The sequence below is a fragment of the Grampus griseus genome, assembly GCF_964374135.1.
Source record: "Grampus griseus genome assembly, chromosome: 14".
Classification (NCBI taxonomy): Eukaryota; Metazoa; Chordata; class Mammalia; order Artiodactyla; family Delphinidae; genus Grampus; species Grampus griseus.
In genome coordinates, this window is record NC_139008.1 from 22,059,262 (window position 1) to 22,085,222 (window position 25,961).

Genomic DNA, 25,961 nt, shown 5'->3' on the forward strand with positions numbered 1-25,961 from the left:
TATTTCTATCTGACTTGCATATTTAGTAACATAGTGAATGAATCATTTGGATAATTCCGTTTCAATGAACTACTGTTTAGAAGTATGTTAGACTGCCAACAAACTATAAGATAGAGACGAATCAGTTCTCTTACCTCTCCTCTGATGGGGTCTGGACTGCTGACGACAGCTAACTCTGCAAGTGCAGAATGCTCAGTCAGGGCACTTTCTATCTCAAACGGTCCAATTCAGTAACTGGGAAACATAACATATGGCAGGACTCTGTAAAGGTGAGCAAAAGGTTAACTCCAGAATACCTACAGTCTGTTAACACAAACATATCCACAGATGAAAATTACCCAGAGGATAATATGATATCATCCACTCTTGCAACAAACCAGAAATGTCCATCCTCATCCATATAGCCCCGTCCCCAGTGATATAGAAATTGCCTCATAGAGTTGAAGCTGTTTCTGTAGGATTATCCTATAAAACTCATAATTAATATTATTTTGAATGTGACTCTTCTGTTCAGTTGGATTTTTAAATATTTAAGGAGAAAGAAAAGTTTGGTGTTTTTGAGAATCCTTAGAATGAAGAGGAGCAAGCATGGGAAATAGGGATGAAAGTCTAGCATTGAGCCAGCCCAATAATCAGAGAGGTAAACTGTAATTACAGAGACTAGGCATGCTGCCATCCTGAGAATTTTCTTAGATTGGTCACAAAGTAAATATTGCAGGTGCTCAGAGGAGAAGGCTAAATAAGTCTTTTGCTAATTGGTTAATATCTAAACACTTGCAGGAAAAAAGAGAAGTCAATACTCAGCGTTAAAAGAAAGTACCAAATGAGTCAACAGAGAGGGGTTTTTTTTGTGTTTTGTATTTGGTTTCGTTTTACACAAAAGTAGAGAATTGATTCTGTAAGTTTAGCAGGAAGAAAAAGGAAGTATTTTTACATTATGTAAAATCCACTGACAATTAGAACCTGGGCCTTTGATTATACTGATGTAAACTTTTCTGTAATTTGTATACTGTAATTAGAGATGAAAGTTGTTTGCAAACAGTAAGGAGCTTGGGAGAAAGAAAATTACTTAAGCGCACTGCACCATTCTGTCTCTCTCACTCCTTGCATGAAGGGAAACCACTAATCAGATTTCAGGAAAATTATTGGGTGCTGATTTACAGCAGAGAGGATTAATGATATTAAGAGGGCTGTCTTCTTTCTAGGGCCCCCTTCCTCTTACCTTCACGGGCTTGGAGCAGTGATCTAGCCTGGGGGGACCAGCGTGCCCTTCTCTAATAAGCATTTGAGTATTTCTTCAGTTCCCTGTCTGAGGGATTACCGTTCAGGACAATGAATCTCTCAAGAAAAGGCCGAATACCTATCCTAGGTGTATTTTGTGGCAAATAGAGATCGTTACCAAGCACTTTTGAGAAATAAATAGAAAATGAGATGTTATTTAATAAGTCTCTTACCACATAATGTGTAAAAAGGCGAAATGGTCGGTTAGGTAGAACTCAAATGCCAATATCTCCTTGTCTAGGTGGGCCATTTACATCTAAAATCTAGAATGAAACAGAATAATTTATTTAAGGGAATTTTTATTTAATGCCACATCTGAAATCTTTGCACGTTTTGTTTTGTTTTGTTTTTGCCATTTAAGAATGCAGACTTCAGAAAATTTTTAAGTATACTTTAAATTCCTAAGAGAAATGTATTTATTTAAATTCTTACTGCAAAATATATTGTAAAATGCAGGTTAGCAAAATGTGAAAGAAAAATAAAATTTTTCTTTAATTCTATCATCCAGCAATAATCACATTTTGGTAATATCCTTTGAGATGATATAGACATAGAAAAAAATAGGATCACTTTATAATATTAGTGTTTTGCAACCTGCTTTTATCATTTAGCAATATATCTTAATTGTCTTTTCCTTTCAAATAAATATTTCATTACTGGTTTTCAAACTTTGTGAAACAAACAAAATCTTACTTCAGAAGCCCAATATGAGTAAGTAGGAAAAGGGGAATGTTCTCTGGCTGAGACAGTGGTGGGTAATCCGAAGCCTTGCTCTCTTATCCTCTCGTTCTCTGGTACCTAGTAGTAGCTAGCATCCTAAATAATAAATGCTAATGCTCTAACTACTTTATATGTACTATCTTCTTTTGTCCTTACAACAGCCATATCTGGTTAGGAGTATTATTCTCATTTTGTATATGAGGAAACTGCGGCGCAGAGAGTTTACGTAGCGCCGCAGTGCATGATTGAGCTGGAATTCAAATCTCAGCAATCACACTCTAGATCCTATACTTTTCATCATTATACTTCTCTGTGGAATCTCTCCAGGGAGTTCAATCCATTTTCTAAAAATCCAAATAAGCATTTCTCAGATTGATTGCTCATCTCATATACCAGATTTTGCTCTTACTTTTAGCTGTTTCTAAATATGAAAACTCTACTCTGCTTTTATACACACCCTTCAAACCTGAGATGTAGCTTGTTGGAAAATAAGGGTATGATATTTATCTGGCCCTTTCCAGAAGGAAAAGCGCTTATGTCCCTAACGAGAAACTTGAAAGGCATTCTAAATGTTAAGAACTTATTTTTAAATTCTTGCAAATAAAAAGTATAAATTCCCACCCAGTCATCTAAAGAATTATTTGGTTTCAGGTATCAAGAAGAGATATGTTAAGAGTTCCAATTACTTAACACAGACTACTATTTAATAGATGGGAAAATAGATAAAATATTCTATCTCTGGGGAGAATCTAATTCCTCATTGTTCAAGGGGGTCCTAGAACATTTAAACATGAAAATTATGAGCTTTGATCTTTGAAGTTGCAAAAATCTGATATCCAGCTGGATAGAGTACATCCCCGAATGTCAGAATGTCACTAAAGATGCTCTTAGCTAGGTAGGGAGGGGCCCAATAATAAAAGCCCATGGGAAAGAGTTAAAAATGAAGGTGGCTGCATGAGGGAAATGCAAAGCAAAACTACAATGAGATGCCATCTCACACCTATTAGTATGGCTACTATCAAAAAACCAAAATAACAAGTGTTGGCAAAGATGTGGAGGAATTAGAACCCTTGTGCACTATTGGTGGGAATGTAAAATGTGGAAAACAGTATGGCAGTTTCTCAGAAACTTAAAATTACTATATGTATAAATGATTCACTTTGCTGTACACCTGAAAGTAACATGACGTCGTAAATCAACTGTACTCCAATAAAAATTAAAAATAAAATAAAATAAAATTACCATATAATCCAGCAACTCCACTTCTGGGTATATACTCAAAAGACTCAAAAGCAGGGTCTCAAAGAGATATTTGTATGTTCATGTTCATCACAGCATTATTCACAATAGCTAAAATACGGAAGCAACCCAAGCACTCATCAACAGATGAATGAACAAGCAAAATGTGGGGTGTGTGTGTGTATATATATATATATATATATATATACAATGGAATATTCAGCCTTAAAAGAAAGGAAATTCTGACACATGCTACAACATTGATGAACTTTGTGGACATTATGCTAAATGTAATAAGCCATTTACAAAAAGACAAATACTGTATGATTCCACTTATACATAGTACTTAAAGAGTAGTCAAAATCATAGAGGCAGAAAGTAGAATGGTGATTGTGAGGGGCAGGTGGGAAGAGGAATTAAGGAGTCATTGTTCAATGGATATAGAGTTTCAGTTTTACAATATGAAAAGAATTATGGAGATGGATAGTGGTGACACCTGCACATTATTTAATGTGGTATTATTTAATACCACTGAATTGTGTACTTATAAATGGTAAAAATGGTAAACTTTAAGTTATCTGTCTTTTACCACAAAAAAAAGAAATCTGGATAAATAAGTGGAAGTGGAGATGCTCATGGGGGATGCATGGGGCCATGCATGGCTCATGGGGCCAATCCTCTTGGCCACACGATTTTTGCATTCAAAGATAGTTACTCCAATAAATCACTGGGCTTAAATGAGTGGGGAACTGGTGGTACACTGCAGTTGGGATGGCTGTGAGTATAGCTATGCCCGTGAGACTCTGATAGCCATGCATGTTGGGAATTGTCATCAAGAGAAAACATCTATGTGAAATGCCAATTTTTGATTACTCGTAATGCATATATGATAATGCTTAATTATCAGTATTTCTTTCTCTGACCTAAGGCAGCCTATTAACCAATGAACTATTGTTACGTCTTTTTACAGAATGTAACCAATGCTGCTCTACCATCTCTTCTTAGAAAAGTTTTTCAAAGGAAAGGAATTCCAGGGAGAGGTGAATAACAGTGCCTATCTTTTGGACCTTTATTATGTGCCAAGTGCTTTGCTATACTCTTTAGAAATATTACCTCATTAATCCTCACTAGAAACCTATGAAATCAGTTCTGTTATTATTAGGGTTACCAACCATCTTGATTTGCCCGTGACTAAGGCAGGGGGTGTATCCTCAGGATGTGCTACTTTCAGGGCTAAAACTAAATAAGTCCCAGGCAAACTGGGACAAGTTGTTCACCCTGGTCCCTGTTTTACAAATAAAGAAACAGACTTTAACAGCTTAACCAAAGATACTCAGCTAGTGAATAGCAGAGCCAGACCAAAACCATCAGGCAATCCTACCTTTAGACAAGGTTCCATAGCAAAGTGAAAGTGAGGGAAAGGAACCAGCATCTGGTTTATTCCATAAATAGTGACATCAGCAACCAATCTCATCTAAACTTTCTCAAACTTAACCTGATCATAAGAATTACCTGAGGTGTTATTAAAACACAGAGTTCAGCATCCCACCCTAAATTTATTGAATCAGGCTCTCTAGAGAAGGAGCCTGAGAATTTGTATTTTTGACAAGTACCCATGTAATTCTTTATGATCAGATAAACTTGGGAAACATTGGTCTCATCTATGACTAACCCTCAGTTAAGATTGATTCTGAGGTCTCTGTAAACTCATCCATATTGTGTTTTTGTTGCTATGTTTTCTTTTAGGTATTAGTGTAAGTTCCTTTGGCTATACTTAGCTTTGGCTGGGTTGATCCGAGAACAAGTCTAACCCTGTACAAAATGTGCTGATGGGATAATAAGATGCCCCCTAGGGATCAAGTGATGAAAATGGCAGTGGTTACATGACAGCCAGGAACTGGCCAGGCAGGCTTAGGAAGAGAGAGAGAACGCTGCAACCATTGTAAACTGTAGCCTCTTTTGACCTACTTGACCCTTTTAGGAGGTCTGGAGCTCCCTAACCAGAAGGGACAGTGTGGTGTCACAGTTAAGAGTATGGATACTGGAACCAGATTCTTTGGGATTGAATCTCAGCACTAGCAGCTACTAGCTGTGTGACCTTGGGTGAGTCTTTTAACATCTCTGGGCATCATCTGTAAAACGGTTCTAATATTGCCATGTCTCTCATAGGTTCCTTCTGGAAAATAATATTTATAAAATGCTTAGAACTATTTGGCATAAGAACTGCTTTTGAGAGAAAAAAGAGACAAATAAACTAACATTTCTAACCCATTTCCATCTTTATATGGAAGTTAAGATATCATAGAAGTAACATGATCTTCACCAAAACTAGGAATGTAAGGGAGTAGAAGCGGGGTAGGTGGTAAACAGATTGGGTTGTTAAATATTTTCCTGGGAAAGGATGTACAAACCTTAACATCAAAAGCAGGAGAAGGCTTCCCATTGAGCCAGGCTTAATTTTCATTCCCTTAAAATTTCCACAGATTAGTACCTAGTTAAGAAGAAGAAAGAGTAAAGTAACATGGCAAATAACTTAAATTTATTCATTCATCCACCATGCATTCATTCAACAAATATTTATTCAGAACTTACTGTGAATCAGGCTCAAAATAAAACAAATTCTATGCTCTCATGAAGTATAGAGATAGACACTAAACAAATATAATAAAGTTATAACACTAAGTAAATTTATAATTGCTAAAATATCCATATTTATGAAAACATTTGTACTCATTCGCATGATACTTGTTATGCTGTTTCTATTTAATACGTCAATTTTTGTTTTTATTTTATTTTTGGTATTCTAATTTTTGACCAGGTACTACTTTCTCATGGTTCATAAATTGAAGCATTATAAAAAGACACACTGAAAAATTTCTTTCAGCCTTTCCCTTATCTGCTCCATTTTATCCCTCCCTTTCCTACATAATAACCACTTTTGTTATTATGTCATTCATTTCCTCTAGAATTTCTTCTTATTTCTACGAGCTCTTTAGATAAACCTTTTTAGAGTGTGCTTATCAAGGAGTTTTCCAGCAAACTTAATATTTCAAGTAACAAGGAGCTCAGCATTTTCTATTTTTAAAGTAGCCCTAAGAAATTTCCTCATTACATAAGGGGAGATCTTTTTGTAGATCTAGTATTTTTTAATTAAAAAAATTTTTAATGCCCTGGTCCTGATCAATTATATAGTGGCTTTCCTCAATGAATGGCTATTTAAACTGTATCTGTTACAGAGCTTTTTTGCAACTGTCTTCCCTCAAGTTTTTTTTTTTTTTAACTGTTCTTCTAATCACGCCACTCCCTCCCTATCCCTCAACCACAAAGATATAATAAACACTTTGGTTTTTATTCATCTGACTGAATTGAGTCCAGCCCTGTCTTTTCAGTGAAGTCTGTATACTGTTTCAGTCTGTCCATATCCTTCGTGGATATCCAGACCTGTCCTGTTTCTCCATTGTTCAGTCACTTCAGAGTTGACTGACTCCCCAGCACTTACACAGTGCTTTAAGCTCTTGAACTTATAGTTTCTCAGAAGATAGATAACGAGTTAAATTTAGGAGGAAAATGGAGAAAAAAATGGAAATTAGGGTTATTTCTAGTGAAATTTCATACAAAATGTTTTCGTTTTTCCCCCAACTCCCTTCTCCAATACAAAATAAACAAAACATTCTACCATAAATGGATTCCCGAAACACCAGTTTTTATTTTTTTTCTTTTTCTCCCTTTTATTTGGGGCGGGGGTGGGGTGGGGGCGGGGGCGTGATTTGTTGCAGAGAAAAGCCATGCCATCCCTAGGGAAGGTACCACATAATATGTTAAATCAGTGATGAAAGGTTTACCAATTGTCTGGTTAAATTGTGGAGTATTTATACAATAGAACACTCTACAGTTGTTAAGAAAAAAGAAGAAGCTCCTGGACTGTACTGTTCAATAGCACTTTTTGTTATGATAGAAATTTCTATGCTGAGCTGTCCACTATTGTATCCTCTAGCCCTGTGTGGCTGTTGAGCACTTGAAGCATGACTAGTGAGTGCAACTGAGGCCCTGAGTTTTTTTCATTGAGATATAATTGACTTATAATGTTGTATTAGTTTTAGGTTTACAACATTAATGATTTGATGTTTGTATATAGTGAACTGATCAGCACAAGTCTAGTTAACATCTCTTACCCTACGTATTTACAAGACTGTTTTTTCTTGTGATGAGAACTTTTAATATCTACTCCCTTAGCAACTTCAAATATGCAACACAGTAAGTCCCCTGCATACGAACCTTCAAACTGCAAACTTTCAAAGATGTGAATGTGTTTGCATGTCCAGTCACATAAGTTAGCTCATGTGTCTGGCATACATTGTCACGTGCGCGCATCCTCTACAAGTGGTTGTGCTTTTGTGTACTTTACTGTGCAGTACTGGATAGAGGACAGTAGTACAGTATCTTTATTTCAAGCTCAGGATGTCTGGAAGCAAGCGTAAAAGCAATGGTGATGTAGCTGGTACTACTGTACTTTTCAAGGTACTGTACTATAAGATTTAAAATGTTTTCTGTATTTTTTGTGTTTGTTTTTTATATATTATTTGTGTGAAAAGTATTATAAACATATTACAGTACAGTGCTATATAGCCAATTGTGTTAGTTGGGTACCTAGGCTAACTTCATTGGACTTAGAAACAAATTGGACTTACGAATGTGCTCTTGGAACGGAATTCATTCGTGTATGTGGGGGACTTACTGTACAGTATTATTAGCTATAGTCTGGAACTGAATTTTTAATTTAATTAAAATTTAAATACCTACATGTGGCTAGTGGTTACCAAATTGGACAGCACAGTTCCAGGATGTATTGTAGGTGAAGAAAGGAAGGTCAGAATTGTGTGCATATCATGTTCCCATTATAAAAGAGAGGGGGAGAACATATGCATATTGGCTTGTGCATGCATAGATCTCAGGGAGAGGGAGAACTGAGCCTGAGGACAAGGTATGGAGGAAGACTTTCACTAATATATTCTTATATACCTATTGAATTTTATGTCATGTGAATTGTTTCCTGTTCAAAAATCAAATAAAGTCAATTAAAAGTAGTGATCAATCCACACTTTCAAATGGAATCAGTAATAAAGGACATTCATCTTTCCTGTTTGCTGGAATAGGGTTTTAAATAGGGGTGACATATATTTTCTCAGCTCAGGTAGCAGTCATCATACAAAGGATAAACACCTTCTTATCCATAACCACTGGGCTGAACCCTCCCTTTCCTCTCCTTGCTTGAGGGAAACCACCCTGGATATAGTAATTATCATTTACAGAATGTAAGCAAGAAGGAAGGGGAGAAGAGATTGCTAAACCCCATACCTACTGGCCTGGAGCTATGTTTTTAGGCAGAGAGATCTTTTATTTTATAAAATAAAAATATTTTATAATATTTCTTATAATATTTCTTCTTCTTCCTCTCCCCTCCTCCCACTAAGTGCCCATTCACCAACCTTTCTTATCTGGTCTTATCATTCTGCACAAGTATTCTATCTGCAATTGGTGCTGAACAGAAGACTGTGATGGGAAACTTGCGAAGTGTCTGCAATTTAGAAGAAGTGGTCTTACCACAATTTTTAGTAAGTGCCTAAATGTCTGTGGTAGATACAGCACAACTTAAAACATTGTTTATTCTAACATAAACTCGCTCACACCTTTGCTTTGTATATCCTTTCAGGCTTATTGATTTTACAGACATGAAATACTTTAAATCATGTTGTCTACTCTGATTTCCGCAAGTTACTTTATTCACCAGTCCTGTCACAGTACTAATGCATTTCTAAATGTTGGCCTCTTTTGCTCTGCCTTACTTGTAAGATGGAAGTTGGCTCAAACCGTGGCAAATAATGTGCAAGTACACATGCTCCCTGGATCCGTGGAGAATAAACACTACTCCATGCAGATTTTGCCCAGCCTGTGTCTGAGGTATTCCACATGACATCCGAAGGGGTCAAATCCAGCCAGAACCTGGGTAAACAAAGAATAGACTTTATATATATATATATATATATGAAAAGAAATTTAAAATACCAATAAAGGAATCATCACCTTTGTAGCACTGACACTTCAAGCTACAGTCCTGTGAGAGTACCTTCCGTTTATAGATAATCCTAAACCAAAACTGCTGTGGGTGTGTCCAGTCATTTTAGGAGATCCTCTTGTTCCGCTGGTGAAGAAAATGGCCATCGTCTCATTGTGTTTTGTCTTCACACAGGTGTTGTTGTCACTGGCATGTCTATGAAGAAAGAATTACAATGATTCTGCACATTAAACACAGCATCATATTTTTTGTTTTAGTTTTGATTTTTTCTTGGCTGCACCACACAGCATGAGGGATCTTGGTTCCCCGACCAGGGATCGAACCCATACCCCCTGCAGTAGAAGCGCAGAGTCTTAACCACTGGACCACCAGGGAGGTCCCAAACACAGCATCACAGACTGTTACCACAGAGAAGGATTTACTCAGACCTCTTCATCTCATTGATCAGGTCCCAGTGACTTAGGGTGAACTCCAAGGTAAAAGCCATCTCTCTCAGGACCTCCCTGGTTACACAGTGGTTAAGACCCTGTGCTCCCAGTGCAGGAGGCCCAGGTTCATCCCTGGTCAGGGAACTAGATGCCACATCCATGCTGCAACTAAGAGTTCACATGCCACAACTAAGGAGCACACTGCAACTAAGACCCAGCATGACCAAATAAATAAATATTAAAAAAAAAAATAAGCCATCTCTCTCTGCATCTTTTAAGGTGCTTTCCAGAAGCAAACTAAACTTTGTTGTCAATAGCCCATTTATAACAAGTTGACTTCATAGCTTTGTACTGTATAAGGAAGAGTTGAAGCAGTTTAAAAACTCAAGAATTTTATCATACCTCCAACAGAAAGAGGATTCTATAATCTTATGATCATGGATATGTGAAGAAAAATGTGATTTTAAAAAAAATGGGTATGTTAATAGAAGTCATGGCTAATGGTATAAGGCAGGGATAATCAAGCTATAGCCCACAGGCCAAATATGGCCTGCCTTCTGTTTTTGCAGATAAAGTTTTATTGGAACACAACCATGTCCATTCTTTTACATATTGTCTGTGACTGCTTTCTACACTATGACAGCAAGGGTGAGTAGGTATGATAAGAGACTGCATGGCCTGCAAAGCCTGTATATTTACTATCCATCCCTTTTATAAAAAACATTTGCTGACCCCTCAAAAGGATGGTTTTTCTGTTTCTCAAAAAAGAGTCTACATAGTTCTGAATATAGTAAACAATAAGACTGAAGAGGATCTAAGTATCCACCTAGGGAAGGAAGGGCCTCAGTTAAAGAGAAAAAAAATTTTGGTTCCAAAGGATAATTGGGCTTTGATACATGTCATACATCAGGGCAGCTGAGAGGAGGTAAACTCTGCACATTTGAGTGTCTAAGAAGCATACAGAATTTTATTTGGGAATATTGAGCTGAGAATGAATGAATCAGAAATATCCAGCCATGAGAAATATAGAAAAGCTATTTTTAAATCCTAACAAAGATAAACCAAATGTTTAGGCTATAATTCCATAATTTTTTTCTTTAAAAAAAGTTAGTACTATAGCTGTGTACCTATCCTTCTATCATAGATATGGTTACTCTTGAAACCTAAGGCAGGTTTAGTGTACCAGTCCCTCAGAAGCATTATACATAGCAGTTAGGTATGTGGGCTCAGAAACCAGACTGCCTAAGTTTGAAGCCCAGATCTGCCAGATCCTAGCATTTGACCTTATTCATCTGTATAATTATAGTTCCTACTCCCTAGGTTGTTGTGATATTTAAATGAGTTAATATATCTGAAGTGCTTGGATTCGTTTTTGGCACATAATCAGTGCCATATAAATGTTAGCTATTGTGCAATTATAACATTTTTATTAGAACAGAATTTGGCCTTTGATAACTCAATAAATGTTAACTATTTTAGAAGAGGTAGGAACAAGTCCATAGTTGCCAGCATGCTCCAAAATCATTGAGTAAAGGTAGGAAGCTCATTCCAGAAAGGGAATTTGCTGCCACCCTAAAGCTAAAATATAACCAATACTTGGCGAGATTTCCAAGTGACCCCAGGAAGCACCCCAGAGCAGGGCTTGAACGTCAGTATAATTCAGTTTTGTAATTGCATCCATTAAATATTCTTCATACTATAACCTGATAGAAATGTTACTGTCATCAAGGGAATGATGCAGCCTACAAAGAAGGATTGACTGTTATCAATTTCCCTGGGAGATAACAGCTCTGTGGTTGATGCTGTGATGCACCTCCTAGATCCTGCTTCAGGATTTAAAACATACTCCCTCCAGGAGCTAGGATCCTTCTTTAGATACTACCTTGACTGAAGACAGCTGCCTTGCTCAAGGTCATGCCTCCTAAGGACAGCCCATACCCAGTTACTGATCAGCATAGGACCTCTTGCTTTAGCTGGGCAGAGCTTTGAAGGGCTATCCAAACTCCACAGATCTCAGTAGGCTGGCTGAGGGCTTTTTTGGAAGTACAATCCCACATCTTTCCCTTTCTTTCACAGGTGTTTAATGCAAGATAACTCCTCAGCAAACTTCTTACACAACTAATCTCTGTCTTAGGGTGTGCTTCCTTGAGATCCCAACCTATGAAAAACACTGCCAGCTCCTTATTGCCTCAGAGCTTTGCACTATAAGTGCAGGAATAATCACCATTTGTTCCCTTTGTCAAGAGTCCAAGAATTTAATTAAATTTTTGTCTATCGTTTTAATTTTCATTTTTCTGGTCAGTCATGGATTGACTGTCTTATCAATGTTGCGTTTCTTCTTGGGAAGCTGTTCTACAACAATTATGGCTACTCACTTCATCATCTCCTTGAGGTTCTCCCATCCCTCTCTGGGGCTCTGAGACACAATTATCTTGGAGTGCAGATTTTCACATTTAGATGCAACACCATCTACTGCTGGAGCTAAAACATCATTGGTAATAATGCACTTTGATTTTGAAGATGGTAGTCGGTAGAGGATGTCTTTCTGGGTCATCTGAGTGGTTCCTGGATTAAAACTGTCCCTAAAGGAGAAGAAAAGAAAATGTTTAGAAAGGATTTCCTTCACCATGTTAGGGTAGTGTAGATAACTCATGTACATTCTGTATTTCTCAGAGTGAGTGAGTTGGTTTTCTAGGCAAGGTGTCTGTCTTCCTTTCATTATTATGCTTTTGCCTTTCAAGGGATCTCAAAGTCTATGACCCTTTTGACCTAACATGAAAGGGTATTAAATCCTGGATAATTATCTTCTATCTGGAGACCATTCATAACATTCAGCTTGAAGAGGGTTTTGATTGAAAAGTAATATTACCCAACATTTATTTAGAACTTTGAGTGCCAGGTGCTGTTTACGTGTTTTGCATGTTTTAACATTTAATCCCTACCAAAAAACACAAAACTCAAAAGCTATTGTCAACTAAAAAGAAAATACACAACATAAAAGTTGAGAATTATGTTTTATTGGGAGGACTTTCTCAGGATGTAAGCCTGGGAGCAGCCTCTCAGATAGCTCTGAGGGACTGCTCCGAAGAGTGAAGGGAGAAGCCGGGATATATGGGGGTGGTTTTTACAACAAAAACCAGGTAGTTGTAACATCAAAAGATTACTGTTAATTAAAGAAAACCTGACATCTCAAGTTAATGAATTTAGTGCTTTTCTGTGTATGGGAAGATGCAAGAGTCTGGGCTCACTGAAATCATTCCTTTTATAGGCACCTCAACTGTCTAGGGCCAAGATCCTCTTCTTTCCCATCCTGAGTTCCCTCAGGTCATTACCATCAGGGGCAGCTACAGTGGCTGATGGCTTGATGGCCACAACATCCTTTGTTTGCTGATATAGCAGGTGGCATTCTTAGTCCACCCTATAAATAATATGCCCAAGATCACTGAAGTAGCAAGTGGCAGTGCATGGACTGAACCCTGCAGCCTGACTTCAGAGCTGTACATTTAACCACTTCGGTTCAGTGCCTCTTAAAACATACATGAATATTTTATGGTTTCTTTCCAAAGAGAAGGATTGAGACATTTATCTCTCCTGTGCTTCTACTCCCCACCTGCTGTAAATTACACTGTAAGGTGTAGTGTAATGGTTAAGAGTGTGTCCTGGAGCCAGACACTCTTAGTGCTTGGCCTTGAGCAAGACTACTTCACCTCTGGGATTCTCAGGTTCTGCATCTGTGGAATGGGGATTATAATAACACTACCTTCTTTATAGGATTATTAAGGACTAAATGAGTTAAAATGCATGTAGAGCTTAGAACAGTACTGAATAAAATTTAGCTATTATTTTCTCTAAGGATTAATGGACTTCCAAGAATATATCTATATCTGTATCATATTTCTATCTCTGTCTCTATCTGTGTTCCAGATTCCACCACTCAAATTCCAGACCTTCAAGTAGGGGTGGAAGGCATTTAGTTTATAATGATTTTTCCTCTTCCTAGTGACACAGCAGGCAAGGAATTTTGAAGAACATATATCTGGTCATTCCTGGACTCTTTATTTATTTAAAACTTCTTATTTATTTTTAAATTTTTGGCTGTCTTGGGTCTCCATTTCTGCGTGCGGGCTTTCTCTAGTTGCGGTGAGCGGGGGCTACTCTTCGTTGCAGTGCGTGGGCTTCTCATTGCGGTGGCTTCTCTTGTTGCGGAGCACAGGCTCTAGGCACCTTGGGCTTCAGTAGTTGTGGTACACAGACTCAGTAGTTGTGGCTTGCGGGCTCTCGAGCGCAGGCTCGGTAGTTGTGGTGCATGGGCTTTGTTACTCTGTGGCATGTGGGATCTTCCCGGACCAGGGATCAAACTCATGTCCCCTGCACTGGCAGGAGGATTCTTAACCACTGAGCCACTAGGGAAGTCCCATTCTTGGACTCTTGACACTGGCTCATCTTTCCATTTTGGAAAGGACAAGTCCCTCCCATGGAGTCCTTCAAGAAACAGACAACCAGGACCAAAACATAAGGTTCTTTAGAATATCTTCCCTTTCTAATCAAAGCAATGCAGCAATTTTTATGAGGCTTTAACTCCAAGGTTATTCCTTAGAGATGTTGCACCTAGAGATAAGTAGTAAGCCTGCCATGGCCAACACTTTTCCATAATTTAAAGGCACTTACAACAAACCCACTGTTGACATTTCATGACCAAGGAGAAGTACTTTATTTAAACACATTACCCTTAGATAATTAAGTTCTGCCAATACATAATTCCTAAAATATCTTTAAAGGAATCTATTAACAGTGATCAGTCTTACCTATTAAACATCTTCCTATCCAAATTATCATTTCGGAAGTATTACACTGTTTACTTTAAATATAAAACAATCTTCTGGTATTGCTCTGGAATGATGTCCTAGATGATTATGTAACAGGGAAGAGCCAATTCTGACTCCTTGTTGGATCTGTTTCTTTAACTTTTGCTTTTCGTTGCTTTTGTTATTATAATCACTGTCTATAGCTGTAAGCACACATAATGGCCTGCCACAGGGAACCCTGCCGCCCTGCCTGACTGTTAAACTAAAGTGCCTTTGTTCAGCGCACAGAGAGACACTCTGACCCTGGCCACCTGTGAAGGGCTGCAGAAAAGAAGAAATTAACGCATCCCCTCCCCAATGCAGGCCATTCGAGGAGATGTTTTGCAAGATAAATGGCCTTTTTACTTTACTTCCTCACCTCATCCCCCTCCCTGTTCTTTAAAAGAAACTGGCATCCAGACCCCAATAAGATGGTGTTTTGGGGACCATAGTCAGCCATATTCTGCATCTGCCAGCTTTCCGAAAGAAGTCTCTATTAGTTGCCTCAACACCTCGTCTCCTGATTTATTGGCCTGTCCTGCAGTGAGCAGAGCGAGCTTGGACTCAGTAACAATTATAAATACAGTGGATACCTTTATTCATTAAAAAAATATATTGAAGCCTACTATATGGTGGACACTTTTCTAAGTGCTAAGGATACTGTAGAAAACAAAATGGACAGAGGTGCCTGCCCTCATTCTAGACAGACTGGAAACATATACAATATCAGATGATAATAAATTTGTTTAAAAAAATAAAGAATGAGCACTTTGGGTGAAGGTAAGGGGAGGAGCTGTTCTAGATAGGTTGGCTGGGGATGGCCTCTCTGAGGAGGATACCTACTAATATTTAAGTTTCGTGTAAAAAAAAAAAAAAAGTTCAAAACTTCCAGAAATGAAATGCCCGTTTCTGCTTCACAGTTGTTATTTTGTATAAATGTATAGACGTCATATATCTTTTCAAATTAGTGTTTTTATGTTCTTCAGGTAAATACCCAGAAGTGGAATAGTTGGGTCATATGGTAGTTCTAAATTTTTTGAAGAAATCTCCATACTGTTTTCCATAGTAACTGCACCAATTTACAGTACCACCAACAGTGTATGAGAGTTCCTTTTTCTCCACATCCTCTCCGACATTTGTTATTCCTTGTCTTGTTGATAATAGTCATTCTAATAGGTGTACAGTGATGTCTTGCTGTTGTTTTGATTTTTTAAATTAGATTTTATTGGAGTATAGCTGCTTAACAATGTTGTGTTAGCTTCTACTGCACAGCAAAATGAATCAGCCATACATATACATATATCCTCTGCCTTTTGGATTTCCCTCCCATTTAGGACACCGCAGTGCATTAAGTAGAGTTCCCTGTGCTATACCGTATGTTCCCCTCAGCTGGCTCTTTTATACATAGTTATCAATAGTGTATGTGTGTCAGTCCCAATCTCCCCATTCCTCCCACCCCACCCCTTTCTCCCTTGGTATCCATACATTTGTTCTCTATGTCTGTGTCTCTATTTCTGCTTTGCAAATAAGGTCATCTATACCATTTTTTCTAGATTCCACATATATGCATTAATATAAGTAGGTGTCTGTGGCTTCATTCAGATGCAGCCCATCACTGTGTCTTTTCCCTGTTATGGTTGCCCTAGATGTAGTGCCATGCTGTGGTGTGGAGTGAAGGGGAGCTGGTCAGCTTGGGCTGGGGTGCACGGTGAGGTGGTCTCCCAAAACCTGATAGCCACCAGGGTAGACCTCTCTCTGCCCTGCCTGTGGGCAAACCAGCCCCTGTGTGCTCCTCACAAGTGGAATCCAAGCTTCTCCAGGCTTTCTGTCTGTCCCAGTGGCTCTCCAAGCAGCCAGTGGGTCTTGTCTCCTCCACAGGTCCCCAGGGCTGAGGTGCCCAGTCTGTGGCTTGACCTACTCACTCCCTAGGGCAGATGTCCACCCAAGGAATCTCCCTTTTCCTCTAAGTTCCCTCCCAGGGGCACAGGTCCCAACCCAATCCCTTTTTTTCCCATCCTACCCAATCGTGTGTGTGTCTTTCTTACAGCCTTAGTTGTACAGGAGTCCTTCTGTCAGTTTCCAATTAGTTTTCAGTGAGAATTGTTCCACATGTAGATGTATTTTTGATGTGTTCAGGTGGGAGATTAGTGCCGGGTACACTTACTCCACCATCTTCAAGAAGTTCTCAACATTTCTTCTAAGGCAGGTGTAGTAGTGAGTTCCCTCAGCTTTAGTTTGCCTGGGAAAGCCTTTATTTCTCCTTTGTATCTGAAGGAAAACTTTGCTGGACAGAGTATTCTTGGCTGACAGTTTGTATCTTTAAATATTTTGAGTATGTCATTTCACTTTCCTCTGGCCTGTAGAGTTTCTGCTGAGAAATCTGCTGATAGTCTAGTGGGGGTTCCTTTTAGGTTACTGTCTTTTTTCCCTAGATGCCTTTAAAATTCTTTATCATTAACTTTTGACAGTTTTCTATAATGTGTTTTGGATAAGTTTTTTTTTTTGCATTGAGGTAAGTAGCTTCCTGGTAATTAACTTCCTGGACTTGTACGTAATTAAGGTAATTAGCTTCCTGGACTTGTAATACAGTTCCTTCCCCAGGTTTGGGAAGTTCTAGCTATTATTTCTTTAAATAAACTCTCTGTTCGCTTCTGGCTCTCATCTCCTTATGTTGCCTTTCCTAATGGAATGAGATGGTTCTCTTAGAAATTATTCATTAAAGAAACAAACAACAACAAAAAAACCCTTAATTTTCTCTCTTCTCCATCCTGGGTCATTTCTAGATTTCTGTACTCATGCTTGCTGATTCTTTCTTCCATATGGTCTGCTCTATTTTCAATGCTTTCTATTGCATTCTTTATATCATTTATTGAGTTCTTTGCCTCCAGAATTTCTATTTGTTTCCTTTTTAGAGGTTCAGTCTTTTCGTAAAATATTCCTCCTGCTCATTAATTTTACTCCTGAACTCATTGAAATGACTTTCTGGGTTTTCTTATAGATCATTTTTTTTAAAAACATCTTTATTGGAGTATAATTGCTTTACAATGGTGTGTTAGTTTCTGCTTTATAACAAAGTGAATCAGTTATACGTATACATATGTCCCCATATCTCTTCCCTCTTGCATCTCCCTCCCTCCCACCCTCCCTATCCCACTCCTCTAGGTGGTCACAAAGCACCGAGCTGATCTCCCTGTGCTATGCGGCTGCTTCCCACTAGCTATCTATTTTACGTTTGGTAGTGTATAGATGTCCATGTCACTCTCTCACTTTGTCCTATCTTACCCTTCTCCCTCCCTGTGTCCTCAAGTCCATTCTCTAGTAGGTCTGCGTCTTTATTAACGTCTTGCCCCTAGGTTCTTCATGACAATTTTTTTTTTTTTAGATTCCATATATATGTGTTAGCATATGGTATTTGTTTTTCTCTTTCTGACTTACTTCACTCTGTATGACAGCTATTTTTAGTTCTCTATCAGATTGCAATCTTCCGTGAGTTTAAGTTTGGTTTCTAGAGAACTGTCACTTTCTTTCCTGATACCTTGCCACTGTGCTTTTTCACAGTGCCTGATGACTTGTTCCTCTGCCCACCCATTTGAAGACGTGAACACCTTTCTTATTAGGTAAGATTTGTTTACTTTGATTCTAACGATTCAACAGGTTGGGAATTAGAGGACTTTCTTTTATTTTCCAGTAGGTGGCACTATAGCACAAGTCTTTGGTTTCCCTAACCTGACCTGCCCATGACTGTATTGTCGAATCAGTATTTTCCACCCTTCACCACCCCTGCCAGAGGTGTCACTGGAGCCCTCATTGTCTCTGCTTGTGCCTTTGGGGTCCTTGGTGCCTTGCTGCTGCCAGTGTTGCTGCTGTTGCTCAGGTCACCCCTGGGGCACCAGGATGGCAGGCACCTCGGCCACATCTGGGGTTGTTGGGCTTGTCAGGTTTGCGGGCACTACGGCCTTGGGCAGGGCAGCTGGAGTCTTGGGCACCACTGTGGCTGGTGGGGCCAGGGTCGCAGGCCCTGCTGCTGCTGCTGCCTGGTTCCCTTTGGCTGCGTGTGCTGCTTCAGCTGGGAAGCTGGAGTTGTGTGCACCACCTCCCCTGCTACCACTGGGTTCTTCATCCACTGATGGGCCGGAGGGCCAGAGTTACGGCACCCCCTCCACTGTTCCCTCGATTCCACCTCCTATGTGCGATTCCACCCACCTTCAGATGTACAGAAGTGTGGATCTCTCTGGTGTCCCGGTGTACTGAGCAGAGGAACATTTGTAGAGTTATATATGTTTTACTGGTTGTAAATTGAAGGGGAGAAACAAAGGAAACATCTCACATTGCCATGATGCTGACTTCCCCCACCTAAATGACTTTTAAAAATTTTTTATTGGAGTATAGTTGATTTTTAAGAACTGTTCCTATTTCAAAACTTTGTAAAACTTCTAGAAAGTTCTAGAGAGTGCACTGGGCTCTACACTGACTTTCTGAATGCCTTTGGGCAAATGACAATGTTCCTTTTCCCCCATCTATGAAAGCTTTGCCTTCCCTGTTTATAAAATGAGACTTCCCCTTCCTAATCATAAGGCTCTTGTGAAGATAAAATGAACAAATGAGTGAACGTTTATTGTAATTCCAGAGGGACCACGTACATTATAGAAACTTCTTCAAGACCTGTAGGCTGAGATTGGGTGTTATACTAGCTTTTTGTGGTAAATATTACTTAAAGGAACAAATTCTTGGCAATTAATATTTTTTAATAATTATATACTGAGGGCTCTGTTGTAAAGGGATTTGGCCTACAATACATACAAAAGAGTTTGAAAACTAAAATGTGATATGAGCTTGTTGTTGGCACTGGGGACTATAGAGCATATCTCTCTGAGAACTTGGAAATAACGGAAATAGATTGACTTCCAGGAGCTAAACTTTAAACTCAACATAAAATAGATCAGAACAGAGATATTCATAGTCAGTGTAAACAGACATAATGATTCACAGAGAAGCAAGATTAAACCATACCCTGATATATGATATATTAATATAGAATTGGTCTCGGAAAGGGATATTGCAGCCACAGAACATAGAAAAAGGAGACTTAACTAGGGCAAATCCCGACAGTACTCATCCAAGCCTGTCTAGAGGAGGAGTCTCTGTTAGGGGATTTCACTTACTATCGTTCCTGGAATGAGGTGGCCCCTAGCCAGTACCTACATTCACACTGGACGGTTTTGATTTTCTCAAATCTACAAATTATCTCTTGCCTTAGGACCTTTGTAGAAACTTTTCCATTTGCCTAGAATGCTCCCATTACCCATGCCTTCTCCCATTGGCTGACTCATCCCTCAGGTTTCAGCTTAAATATCCCCCTGACCTTCTCTCAGTCTATAGTGATACTGCTCTTATGCATTCTGATGGCTCCTGTGTTATTTTCTTTGTAGCACTTGTCATACTATGTGTTTACGTGACTCATGACTCTTTCCCACTGGACCCTAAACCCCGCAGCTCCTAAAACATAGCAGATGACCAGTAAACACTTATTACTTGAAAGGATTGTGGGTATAAAGAGATGGGTGGATGAACTGGGCTTTCAAACCCCAGTGCCAAGAAATTGAATTATGAAAGTTACTTGTTTTGTCCACTAAACAAACTTCTGGCTAAATTTTTTCTTCTCATGTAGGTCTGTTAACAGGGAGAGAGGGGGCTACTCATGCCAGTCTTTTGGCCCTTCAGGCAAATTAATAAGTTGGTAATATCATTTTATATACCTTGTATCATAAACATGGTAATGAGAGGCCTCCCTCAAGATGCAGAGCTCCACTCTCCACACACTAACATAAGCCAATTAGTGACCAGTGGCCAGATCTCCTCAGTTTACCAAGGTCTCGTCATTCTCTGGGCCCCCAGTAAGATAAAGGCTCACTTCCTCTAGCTCGGTGGTTCTCAAACTTGAACATGTATCAGAATCACCTGGAGGGCTTATTAAAACATAGATTTCTGGGTTTTGTATATCTCTACCCTAGTTTTAGATCCAGTAAATCTTGGGCAGAGCTGAAGAACTTACATTTCTCCAAGTTCCCAGTAATTCTGATTTCAAATGCTACATTTTAATATTATCCCTTTTAGTACTATGTACATTTTCTTTTTTGAAAGCACAGTAACAGTTATCTCACTACTCTCCCCTTTAGTAATGCATTTCCAAACATTTTAAGACTCCTCCTAAGACACTGTTCAATTATACATTTTTCTTTTTTTATTGCAAAAAATACCAACTGTGCAACAGAATTCATGTAGTGTATATCTACAATTTCCTTTAAAAAATATGAAAATAAGAATTATCCACCATCTAGCTTAAAAAAGAGAATTTAACAATATGTTTGATGCCCTCTGTGTGCTCTACCCCAAATTATCAGGTAGCCATGATCCAGAATATTGTGTTAACCATTCCTTTGCCTTTCTTTATCATATATGTATATAGCCCTATGTAATACATAAACAACTTGCAGATATTTAAATTAGCTAAGGCTTATTAATAGGGAAAAATTATTAGGAAATTCCAACTATGAGCTCATTTCTTTTTTTGTTTTGTTTTGTTTTTGTTTTTGCGGTACACGGGCCTCTCACTGCTGTGGCCTCTCCTGTCGCGGAGCACAGGCTCTGGACGCGCAGGCTCAGCGGCCATGGCTCACGGGCCCAGCCGCTCTGTGGCATTCTCCCGGACCAGGGCCCAAACCCGCGTCCCCTGCATCGGCAGGCGGACTCTCAACCACTGCACCACCAGGGAAGCCCATGAGCTCATTTCTTATTCTGCCCTGAAGACTAGCACTATTAGTATATTAGATTTACCATTTATTGCCTCCCTCTCATTCTCTCTTCTAAGAGAATCTGCCTTCCTTCTGCCCACAGTCCCAGTAACCAAGCTTTATCAGTTGAAGCTGCCTCTGATAACTTCTGATTGGCCTAAGCCAAGCTGTGCCAATCAGATTTTGCCTTAAATTTTAAGAGACTGAGTAGATTCGTGGACGCGACCTACAGTGTTAAGGCCTGAGACATTTGCCTGGAAAATCAAAGCCATGCACCAACCAAAATGAAGAGAAACAATGTGTTAGCAAGAAAGAAGAGGTCAAAGGAGCAGGTGATTGTTTTTTTTTGGAGCAGGTGCTTGAGAAAGGCAGAGGCAAGGCAAGAGGCCCTGTGACTTCAGAGTGAAAGAGACAGAAGCTGCCTGACGAATAGCCTATTCTCTTGTAGAGGCCAGTTTTTCTTTCTGCACTCTTTTCCCCTGTAAGATTCTCCAGTAGATGTTCGATAATTTTCCTTCATTATTGAATTAATATGAATGGATTTCTGGTCCTGGTAATCAAGTAGTCTGTTACTAAGACAGTGAGCTTAAGCAGCATTCACGAAAGCAGTCATTTTGTTAAAAAACCGTGCAAAAGAGGACTGTGCAACTCCAGTGTATAATTTACATGTACACATGAGATTAGAGCATATAGCTCTCCTCAAATGCCAATGATTATAATAAATTAAGAATGGTTACTTAACATAATGATTTATTATGATAATAAGGATGTTAATTCAACACATATTTCACTGAGACTTACTGTATGCCAATCTTTGGATACATAGAGATGAATATATCAGTCATTGCGTTTTAGGAGCTTTCATAGTCCTATGAGAATGACAGATTTATAAACAAATAGTATCGCCAGATAATACTGTATAGGTTAAAATAGAAACACATGTGTATTTCTTTGGGGATCCCAAAAAAGAAAGCATCTAGACTGGGACATCAGGGTGGGGCTGCTGAGAGGTGACATTAGAGCTGAGACTTTAAAGTCTAATAGAAGTTGTCCAGGTGGTTAGGTGTGAATGAAAGGCTTTCTAAGCATAGGAAATAGTGTGCACAAAATCAAGGAGATGAGAAAGATCACAAACTTTATAGGAAACCATTTGACGTGGTTGGAGCAAAGAGTATGAGGGTGGGGAAATGAGAAAAATAAAGGGAAGATAGCTAGAGCCTTCCATGACACACCTAAGGAAGTTCAGATTTTATCTGGTGGGCAACAGGGAGTTATTAGATAATATCAAGCAGCAAAATAAAAGGATAAAAATATGTGCTCTAGAAAGAACACTGGCTATGAATTGGATTGAGGTGGGGTGTGGACACACACAAGACCAGAATTAGGGATTCTTTTGGGAAAATGCACTCAGGAGACGGTAAAGATATGAAGTAAGGCAATGGCAATGAAGTTGGAGAAGAGGAGGCATGTAGGAAGTCAAATTTACAAGTAGGAACTGGTTAGGAAGGAGGAGTAGCAGATGCCTGGCTTAGGGCACCAGATTAATGGTAATTAACCAGGAGACAAATAAAGTTTTGAAACAAAAACTAGGGTGGGTTCCTTGAGTTTGGGACTGATTGAGTTACAGATGACCATGGGTCCTATAGGAGGAGAAAAGCAGTAGGTATAAAGGTGTTCAGTTGTTGATTGGCATTCACTTAAACTTGTTTCATTATGAAAAACCCAACTCATAGTTTAGGTTAAAAGATATGGCATGTTTCCAACACATTTCCAAGGTTCGTGAGAATAATACTATATTTTGTATAGTTCCTCAAATAATTTGCCAAAACAAATGTCTCGTGATTACTTACACGTTTTGGAAAATCTCTCATCCACCATAGTTTAAATATGATCAGATCGCAAACACTACTAGCCTGTTTGCAGACAGGCTACATATGCAAGCTACCATTCGGGGATCCTGGGCAGAATCACAATTACTCGATCTCCCCTTTGCAGGGCACAGGCTTCTGTAAGTATATTTGCAAATTTCCTTGAAAAAGATCCCATTCTACAAACTCCATCTCACTTCTTCTCCATTTCCATTTATCTACCAGAAGGCTAGATTGGAAGGTCTCTTTCCAGCCTGCGGAAAGACAAATCAGTCATAGATTTAAAGGTGGTTGTGCAGCTAAATTCTGTTTCAGCTGACTTAGTGGTATATTTTCTCTGAAGAAAATTCACAGGTCATTAGTTAGGACATACTTGTAGTATTTGGGAATAACTCTGGAGTCCTTATTTCTAGATGTTGGGAGCCATGTCACTTCTTCCAGCATACATCATTTCTCATTTAGCCTTTTTCTTTCCATAAAGTTAGAATTCTTGCATCCCTCTGTATTTCTCTCAATGCACTTTCTATGCCTCATTTCCTACCATTTCTTACTCTTGGATTCACTTTTCACTCTACTCCTTTTTGTTTTTAAAAAAATTAACCTATAATCGTACATTTTTGTAACCCAAGCTTTTTCGACCATGGAACTCTTAACATGTTGAACCAGATGTCCTGTGCATTAAAGGATATTTAGCAGCACCCCTGGCCTCTACCCATTAGCACACACCCTCCCCCAAGTCATGGCAACAAAATTGTCTCCAGACATTGTCAACTGTCCCTTGGGGTAAAATCACTCACAGTTAAGAAACTGCAGTCTGACTGGCCCTTGCTCCAACCTTTTCCATATTGGTCCATTGGTCTAGGACATCTTTAGCAAAGTTGAAATACTCTGGAATCTCTAGTTTAAAGTCCTGCTTCATGGATTCATAGTTGGAGAAATCCTGAGGGATTACTGTTCTATAATCTTTATGCAATGCTCTCAAAGAACAAGGAATTGCTAGGCACTGAAAATACTTGGCACAAAGTAATATCTGCATGGTGACAAGAGCTAGCCTCAGTCCTGCTGAATGTTTTAGCACTCAGGATTTCTACAGAGACCAACTCATCTAAAAGACAAGCAGAAAGACATGCATTTGTTTCTGGCTTGAAGGTAGCCATGTCTCCAAACAACTAAGTTTTATTATTGTTAATCATCATAAAAGTACCATTTTCTGAGAACTCACTATGTTCCAAACACTTTGCTCAGTGTCTTACTTACATACAATTTATCATGAAATCTTCAGCGTAACCCTGTGAAGTGGATAAGATCGTCTGTTTGCAGATAGAGAAAATGATGAGTAAGAGGTTGTCTCAGTCACCTCTGGCTGCCATAACAAAATAACATACATTGTGTGGTTTAAACAACAGACATTTATTTCTCACAGTTCTGGAGGCTGGGAAGTCCTAGATCAAGCTGCCGGCTGATTCAGTTATCTGGTGAGGGCTCTGTTCCTGGCTTGCAGATTGTTGCCTTCTCTCTGTGTCCTCACATGGTAGAGAGAGAGCGAGCTCTGGTCTCTCTTCTTCTTGAAAGATACTAATCCCATCAGGGGCCTCACTGTCATGACCTCATCTAAACCTAATACCTTCCAAAGGCTCTATCCCCAAATACCATCACATTGGAGGTTAAGGCTTCAACATAAGAACTGGTTTGGAGTGGGGTACAAGCATTCGGTCTGTAACAGAGGCATTGGTTGGCTTTGAACCCAGAACTGTCTGGTCCCAGCCCATTCTTCTGACTACTAAGGCTATTGCCTCCCATATACATTTCTAAAGAAGTAAAGATCTGGGTTACCCAGTTACTCTCAGTGAAAGCAAAGGGTTAAGCTTTTAATCTAATATCTTACACCTACAGATTTCAAAAGGAGTGCAGAAATGTTTAGGAGAATTTTTCACAGTGGATAATCCATAGATGAAGAAACTGAGGTAGCTCAGTACCAACTATGCATGAAAGCACTGTCAAAGATCCTCTAGTTTATAGGGTACGGTTCCCATACTCCAAATAGGAGCCCACGCTATCTTTGAGTCCAGGCTTGGATCTTTACCAGAGATATAGTAATAGGGCTTTAGCCTTCAGGACTTTTGGCGGGGAGGCCTCTCTGGGCCACCCAGCCTTCCCGGCTTCTGTGGGAAATCATTTGATCACAATGGCATTTAGTTGGCTGAGGTCTCATAAATGAGGCTGTTTAAAAACACTGTTCTAGGGATTATAGGGTTTTCTCTTTTATACTTTCTGTAATCTTCTGAATTTCCTACAATGAAACACTACTCTCACAATCATTAAATCATCATTTTTAACTGCAATTCTAACTGTATGGTATGTAAGGCAGAGTATCTATGTGGAAGCATTTCTGTATTGATAGATTGCCAAACAATAATTAATGACGCCAGCCATAAATTTTACCCTAAATGGACCTGGCATTTGGGCAGCATTCTGTTGCACCCAATGCATGGGGAGACCTGGGTACTTCTTCTGACTCTCCAACCTATTTGTGTGAGGACCTGACAAGGCAGTGAGATTGAGCCCTCTGAGATCATCTGATTTGAGCCTACTCATTTTTCACCTGCAAAGAAATCACGGCCCCAGAGAGGGGAAGCAACTTGCTTTAATGTGATATGAGAGTTAGAACTAGACCGTTGGTCTTTGAATTTTCTCTTTACTATAGTTCAGTAGGATTT

At 39.1% G+C, this 25,961-nt stretch overlaps 1 protein-coding gene across 1 annotated transcript in view; it reads right to left on the reverse strand.

The window, feature by feature from the left end:
- ACSM3 (acyl-CoA synthetase medium chain family member 3) overlaps nt 1–24,280 on the reverse strand; it is a gene marked incomplete at its 5' end in the record, with an annotated part of 28,486 nt that extends 4,206 nt beyond the window's left edge. Inside the window, 19 exon segments of the mRNA XM_082670177.1 lie at nt 135–227; nt 231–234; nt 339–408; nt 411–432; nt 436–465; nt 1,455–1,496; nt 1,500–1,544; nt 5,652–5,683; nt 5,686–5,731; nt 6,644–6,770; nt 8,736–8,815; nt 9,084–9,240; nt 9,365–9,508; nt 12,117–12,317; nt 23,286–23,317; nt 23,321–23,426; nt 23,428–23,462; nt 23,466–23,498; nt 24,080–24,280. Coding sequence (XP_082526303.1) covers nt 135–227; nt 231–234; nt 339–408; nt 411–432; nt 436–465; nt 1,455–1,496; nt 1,500–1,544; nt 5,652–5,683; nt 5,686–5,731; nt 6,644–6,770; nt 8,736–8,815; nt 9,084–9,240; nt 9,365–9,508; nt 12,117–12,317; nt 23,286–23,317; nt 23,321–23,426; nt 23,428–23,462; nt 23,466–23,498; nt 24,080–24,280 — 1,500 coding nt within the window.
- Nucleotides 24,281–25,961: the final 1,681 nt, after the last annotated feature.